At 43.8% G+C, this 7,707-nt stretch overlaps 1 protein-coding gene across 1 annotated transcript; it reads right to left on the reverse strand.

The window, feature by feature from the left end:
• Positions 1–213: 213 nt before the first annotated feature.
• Positions 214–6,043, reverse strand: Odaph (odontogenesis associated phosphoprotein). The gene is made up of 2 exons (XM_075943886.1): positions 5,882–6,043; positions 214–694 (listed from the first exon to the last, which is right to left on the reverse strand). The coding sequence occupies exons 1-2, from the start codon at positions 5,940–5,942 to the stop codon at positions 357–359; spliced, it is 399 nt and encodes a 132-aa protein (XP_075800001.1). The 5' UTR covers positions 5,943–6,043; the 3' UTR covers positions 214–356.
• Between the last annotated feature and the right edge of the window lie 1,664 nt (positions 6,044–7,707).

Below are 7,707 nucleotides of genomic sequence, written 5' to 3' on the forward strand. Positions count from 1 at the left end.
AGAGTGTCATTAATTTCTACATTCGGCTCATCATGGTCTCTTTAAAATGTCCTCCACTCTAATATGGAAGAGGGGGTTAATGAATACTGCTGGTGTCTAAGTATGGATAGAAATGATTGGAACAGCCCATTTAAAGATTTTATTTGTGTTAATATTTGTGGGATAAGAATATCCAGTTACTACCTGATTTTGTAAACAAAATGTGTAATCCAATCTCTTCATTGTGGACAAATGTCTAGTCAATGGCACTGAGGATTCTTAGTCTTCTAATGCGGGGATTTTAGACTGGAGAGAGAAACAGTTTCATCATCTTTTTCAGAGGTGTCGATACTTTTGCTTCCGTGTGTTTGGGCTTCTCATTTCTCTGTGCTTTCCTCAGATGAACTTCCGCTCTGGAACCGTCCTCCTCCAAGGTACCTCTCAGTAATCAGCCTACCTTGTGGCAGGTAGAAACGATTTAACTGGAAGCCGTAGTTGTAGTTTGGAAGGAGAGAAGGTCTGTTAGGAAGCCTCAGGTAGAAGCCAGGCCTTTGCAGAAAATAAGTCCAAGTCCACAGGGGCATCCTTGGGTTGAGTTGGGCCCTTGTTACTGTAGGTCTCCCTGTTGTGGGCGGAGGGGTGAGTGTGAAGATTTGACAGTCTGTAGGGTTCCCATTGTTTGGTGAGCCACCAGGAGGGGTCACTACATCTTGTCCTGTGGAAATGAAAATGTAGGTCAGGAAATGGGCCTGGCAGCAGAAGCGGAGAAAGTTAGATCCCTCAGGGTGAAGGTGGGAGAGAGAAGTGAAGTGCAACACGGAGACATTTGAAAGCGTGGCAGTGGTCCAAGGGAACGAAGCGTGGACACACCTAGTGATCCACGTTTCCATCTGGGGAACTGGCCCAAAAGAAACAAATGCATATTTACCCCAAAATACTAGTTCAAACATGTCCATAGCAGTCTAGAAAACCCAAACGCCCATCAATAGGAGAAGAGCTGAATAAACCGTGTGTGTTCATACAATGCAACAGTCTCTGGGAGCGCAGAGGAAGAACAGCTAATACCTAGAAACCGAGAGTCCATGTTATGTTGAACAAAGGAAACTGGACAGAAAACTATGTACATCGTAAGAGTCCATTTATAGGAAGTTCAAGAGTAAGCAAGATGAAGCTATGGTTAAAAAACCAATCAGGCCAACTGAGGGTAAGCACAGATGTTCTTTCATGGAGGAATTAACCAAGAAACTCTTTAGGCCATGTTCTACACCTTGATCTTGGTGGTTATTAAGTAGATTTGGATATATGTAACATACACACACATAACATATGTATACCGGTTTAAAATGTGGTAAGGTTGTACTTTTAAGATTTGAAGGTATTATTTTTTGTATATGACTTACAACAAAATAAGGAAAATTCACTGAAATAAAAAAAAAAGAATTTATTTACTATTAAGAAAATAAACCGGAGCCAGGTGATGGTGGCGCACGCTTTTAATTCCAGTACTCGGGAGGCAGAGGCAGAGGCAGAGGCAGAGGCAGAGGCAGAGGCAGAGGCAGAGGCAGAGGCAGAGGCAGAAGGATCTCTGTGAGTTCGAGGCCAGTCTGGTCTACAGAGCTAGTTCCAGGACAGGCTCCAAAACTATAGAGAAACCTTGTCTCGAAAAAGAAAAAAAAAAAACTAAAAAGAAAAGTCTGGCAGTGTTTGTGCATGCCTTTAATACTAGCACTTGGGAAGCAGAGGCAGGTGGATCTCTGTGAGTTGGAGGGCAGCCTGGTCTACAAAATGAGTTCAAGGACAGCCAGAGCTGTTATACAGAGAAACCTTGTCTTAAATAAAGGCAGACAACTCATGTTTGAGAAGAAATCTGGATGTACCCAAGTGTCACTTCCTCCCGTGCTGTGTCACTGGTTGAGTTGGTCTCGGCTGTGCAGAGTTGTTTGGCTTAGCATGCGTCTCTCTAGACACGAGACGACGGGCAGACATAATGGTGGAAACATGAGCCTCCCACAGGAGACTGAGAGTGCTGATGAATTTAGGAAGAACTAGATCCTCCCCCTGTTGGTACAGTTGATGTGAGCTTCGTGGCTGCCCGGGATGTGCTTATCCAGCCACCAGAGTCCTTAGTCCCTTTTTGAATTCACAGTCCTTCCAAATGTCAGTCTTGAACACCTGGACATGACTAACTGGGCTGTTGATGGACACTCAACATTCACTTGCTAGTCATTGAGGAATTAGGACTCCTGGAATTACAGATGGCAGTGAGCTACCATGTGTTGCTGGGAATTGAGCCTGGGTCTTCTGGAAGAGCAGTTAGTGTACTTAACCACTGAGCCATCTCTCCAGCCCCGTCATCTTATTAAATTCCATGATGATTGGGTGCTAGAGCATGACATGAAGATTTTCTCCTAGGTTGAGCTGTCTAGAAGTTTAGTGTTCTCTTCTGGGAATCCACAAGGCCCAAGATCAAGGTGCAACTTGCTTCTATCACTGACTTGAGGCAGTCAACAAGACCATATAAGTATGTTATGATATTTTCCTAACAAACTAATCACATGGTGATTATATTAGGTCACTGATGGGGAACTTCCTTAGCCAATGGCCTTTGAGAGGCTGGACAAGGTAGGGCATGACCTTTGGGTACCAAAAAGTCCATGGGAACACCCACCCACTCAGCCTCTTCTTTCCACTCGTCACACCTGGATGTTGGACCCCATTCCTATTTCCTCCTTGAGATCTGCGAAAAACCTTAGTATACCCTATTTGGAGTTAGTGTGGGATTATTTGATTCGCATTCCCCCAATCTGACATGTTTTGCTTCAGTTCACTACTTAGAAACACAAGTGTTCTAAAATGTAAGAACATTGGCTGGAGTGATGGCTCAGTGGTTAAGAGCACTGGCCACTCATCCAGGGGACCCAGGTTTGATTCCTGCACACACATGGTGGCTTATAACCATCCATAACTACCCTCTTCTACTAGGCACACAGGTGGTATGCAGACATACATGTGGGCAGAACACCCATTTACATAAAATAAAACTTAATAAAAATAAAATGTAAGAGCCTAGGAGTTGGTTTGAGAATCTGTCACATGTTACAAAGTCAAACCGTCCTGTCACCTGACGTCATCTGTGCTTCCTTTCCCTGGCTCCACTGACCCTGTCCATCTGTCCTTTTGTGTGACCTCATTCTGCCCACTTCCTGTCATCATCTAGCCTTTCTCCTTAAAGTGCTTTCAAAACTCCAATGATGATTCGAAGAATCCACCTCTCCAAGATTATTCAATGTCACATTTCAGAGAGGAAACAGTGATCCGCCATGAACTTTTTAGGTTCTTTTGTTAAAGCGGGCTATAAACTACATATACATTCGACAGCAGTGGCTGTCTCCTCCACTCTACAAACGCTCCTTTGCAAAGCCTAATATTCCTGGGCTTAAAATTGGGTTCCAGATGTCTACAGTTCTATTTTGTACCTCTTTTCCCTACAGCTCTCATCTAGTCCCCACGTTAGAGCTCCCTAGGGAGATCCTTCATCTTCCCTGCATGAAGGCGGTGTGATAGCCCCTCCCTTGCCAGAACTTCCTAGTAGGCTTGGCCACCAGCATCACTCTTACCAGAGCCATGAGGTTATCATTTCTGAGATATCTACTGGCCCCACCCCAGCGCCTGTGGAAGAACCGAATCAATTGAGAGAAATCTCCATCTCTAGAATTGTAAAAGTTCCCACGTTCCTACACATGGGGGATAGTGTGAGGATTAACACATATTTCCCACATGTTACACACTGCCAAACCAGCACAAGCACTGGACAGCAGAGCTAAGCATCCCGAAAGCCTAATGAGACCGAAGCAGGTCACGAAGTTGAATGTTGATTAAAAACAGCTGGAGAGGCAGGGCAGCATGACGTTCCAGGGGCAGAATCCCTGAGTCCTGCTTCTAATATTGTGACTATAGGCGGATGCCCTCACCCGAGAGCTCTCCTTATTCGTAAGATGGAGAGAATAATATGACCTGTACAATGGGCTTGTGAGATTACCCAAAATAAGATATTCATGGTTCTCGATGTGTCCTGCTGCACAGTGCACGGTACACATTTAGTGAGTTGGCAGTCGCCACTGTCAATTGTTATGGCTGTGGATGCTGTAGAAGGATTTTTTAGCAGCCCAAGCTCCAGTTCTTAGGTCCATTTGTTAACATGATCTGTGCATCGAGGTGAGGATAGGCCTAAAGTACATAGTTATAAAATGTAGGATCTTGTTGGCCATTGCTGATGCCCTAGGGACCTGGAACACTTCTGGATGACAGTGTTTTTAGTAAACACTCGGTGTATTCACCCAATGGCTAGGCAGACTTTGGCTGGTTTTTTTTTTTGGCGTTTTTGTGGTATTCAGTGAGTATATAATTCCTGTTTTTGAATGTCTTCAATAATAATTTATATTTAAAATTATAGTATTGTATAATAAACTCCAAAATATTGTTTGGAGTTTGGCTATCAATTTTAAATGGGCTTATTACAGTCTAGACATGAAATTTATAACACACCCAAAAACTAGCACTTAAAAAAAAAGGTAACGATGAGCAGATCTTTTTCTAATTACCTGTAGTCTGTGGTTTACTGGGCAGACAATAGCTGTTTTGTAGTGAACTGTAGTGCTTTTTAGAGATGCAGGCTTGGGACTTGATGTCTAGGTATGCCATTCTTCCCTCACAAAGTGCCGGAGCCTTAGAATTCCCACGCCATCTCAGACTTGGACCACAAAGAGGTACCAGTGCCGTGGTTAACTGACTCATAATAATTGTAACTTAATCCATTTCGTAGACTCAGAGAACGATTGACTATTTTGGTCAAACCCCTCATTTGAAAGATGTGGTTTCGAGCCCAGCAGATGTCCTGTAGGCCTCTCTCAGTGTGTTGTCAGTGAAGCGGGTTCCACAGTGAGCGTGGCCCCTGTCAGGTGCTGAATTAAATGCAGAGACGACAAAGACAGCGCCTGCCTCTGAGGATGGGGAAGATGCTACAGATATACAGATCTGCATTCCGGACTGGAATGGCACATATGCTGTAGGTGATGTACGGATTGCCATGACAACCCAAAGATGGGAAAGAGGGGAAAAACGGCTCTCTTACAATACTGTGTCTTGAGAAAGCTTGCAAATGCATCATTATGGTCACATTTAAATGCGGCTACTTGAAGCAGGATTGCAGAAAGCGGATGTGAAGCAGGAAAGGTGCAGCTGCTGCCATGGAGGGGCGAGGGCCTAGGGAGTGTGGGACATGATGACCCTGTTGGGAGGTCAGTCCCACAACAAACTCAAGTGAGTGAGGACGTAGAACCTAGACTGTAAGCTCAGAGATCAAATCTCACATTTCAAATGGTATTTTTACCTGTTTGGGGACATGGTTTCATTAAGTAGCTCTGGTTGTCCATCCTGGAACTCACCATGTAGACTAGGCTGGCCCTGAACTCACAGACAGCGTTGTAATTCCATGTTGGCATTGTTAGCTTGGTAACCATGTGACAATAATAGCATTTGTGTAATGCTTTTAATGTGAGAATTTCTTAATTTCTCTCTCTCCCTCCCTCTTCCTTCCTTTCTTTTCTTTTGCACATAGTTCAATGGTCCTCTTCAGCTCCACTATAATGCATATTAATATTGTTGGTTTACATATGAGAAATTCATGTGTAATGCTCAAAGAGGCTACAAGTGTCTCAAATCACAGTGCTGAGACTTGGATTCAGATGAGAAAATCCAGCCTTTCATTTAACCACATGAGCTGATGAGAGCAGATATAAACATTTCCAAATTATGGAAATGTATAATCATAAAGCCACATTTGCCTTCCATATGGTATTAACTATTTAACCCCCACATAGTAAATAAAAACCCAAACGCTTACCTTCTGCCATAGTTAGCACTGACCAGCAGACCAGGACCCAGAAGTGGAATCCAGGAGCCATGGCTTCTGCCCTGAGCACTCACGCTGCTCTGGACCCAAGGCTGCTTTAAAGGAGAGTGCCTGAGTCACTGGCAGGTGAGTCAGGCAATTAGCATGAGCACAGTGGACCACAACTACCTGGATGTGTGGGGAGAGAGAGAAAAATTCTCAAGGAAATACCAGACTGCATTCATTGACCTGAAGCTCCTGCTAAAGCTTGGCAAGTGCCGTTCATCTTGCCTTCATTTGGACTGCCCCTTCAATGTCCTTTAAGTTCTAAACACTCCCCCACTGTACTGCCTTCTCCTTACTGTGCCTGTGGTTCCTCAGCTGATGGGAAGGTCCCTTAGTTGCTTTTCTACTGCTGTGACAAAGCACTGTGACCAAAGCGATTTGTAGAAGAGCGACTCTCAACCTTTCTAATGCTGCGACCCGGTGACCCCCACCCCTAAAATTATTTCATTGCTATTTCATAACTGTAATTTTGCTACTGTTATGAATCATATTGTAAATATCTGATATGCAGGATATCTGATAGGTGATCTCTGTGAAAGTGTTCTTTGACCTCAAAGGGGTAGCGACCCACAGGTTGGAAACCATTGTTTTAGATGAAAGAGTTTATTTAGGCTTACAGTTTCAGACGGTGAGTCCATGATCACCATGGTGGGGATCTCTTGTCTGAGGTTTTCTGTCCTGCCTGGTTCCCGTAGTCATTAAGTCCCAAAGAAATCACACAGAGGTCTATGTTAATTATAAACTGATTGGCCCATTAGCTCAGACTTCTTATTAACTCTTACAACTTATATTAGCCCATTATACTTGTCTGTTAGCCACATGGCTCAGTATCTTATTCGGCGAGGCAGTCACATCTTGCTTCTTCTGTGGCATGATCTTTGGAGGTGTGTGTGTGTTAGTCTGTGTTCTCTCACTGTGACAAAATGCTTGAGAATCAATTTGAAAAGAAGAAAGATTTATTTTGACATAAGCTCAGAAGTTCTAGCTCTTGCTCAGTTGTTTCTGTTGCTTTCGGAGCTGTGGTGAGAACATTATTGCAGGGGCCACAGATGCTTTTCTCACAGTGACCAGGAAACCAAGGGAGTCCCTTTAAGGGCACCAACCCTCAGTGACCTCACTTCCATTCAACAGTCTCCATCTGGCAAAGGTCCCACCACCCAGTTGTGCTCCAGGCTGGGGAGCACCACTGGGCATTTGGGGAGATTCAAAATTTGAACTATAATAAGTACCTCCCTCAGAGAACTGTTATTGACACAACGCTCAAACTGTTGTGCAAGCCTGTGAAAAGCGAGCATTTGTGGGTTTTTAATTAAATTATCATAACTTCAATTCAGAATTTGTTCTCTTAGAACATTCTCTCAAAAGACTGCGTTGATCAGAGTTTTCATCTGCACTTTAGGAAGAGCAGATTTAGTCATAGTCTTGGGATTTAAAGGGTGACAATCTAGAGATGCCACCAGAGGGTCAAGATGGAGTTCTGAAGGCAAAGAGCCGCAAATGAGAAAGCAGTAAATTCCTCATTCTTGATTTTGGTCCTTGAAAAAAATTCGAGAACAATTTTTGTTTAGGGATGATGGATCTCACTACATTGCCCAGACTGGTCTTGAACTTGTGGGCTCAAGTTATAGTCCAGACTCTGGAGTAACTGCAACTCAAGGCTGTGTTACCATGCTGTGTGCCCATTATGTCAGACATTGTTCCAAACTATTGGACTACAGACAAAATATCAGCTCCAAGGTTCATGCCACAGGGCTCTAGACGAACACAGGAAT

The sequence above is a fragment of the Microtus pennsylvanicus genome, chromosome 12, assembly GCF_037038515.1.
Source record: "Microtus pennsylvanicus isolate mMicPen1 chromosome 12, mMicPen1.hap1, whole genome shotgun sequence".
Classification (NCBI taxonomy): Eukaryota; Metazoa; Chordata; class Mammalia; order Rodentia; family Cricetidae; genus Microtus; species Microtus pennsylvanicus.

Coding starts and splice junctions, on each gene's coding strand:
- Odaph (XM_075943886.1), bottom strand. CDS start 5,942: ATGGCTCCTGGATTCCACTTCTGGGTCCTGGTCTGCTGGTCAGTGCTA. Junction 695..5,881: donor AGTGCTAACTATGGCAGAAG/GTAAGCGTTTGG, acceptor TCATTTCCACAG/GACAAGATGTAGTGACCCCT.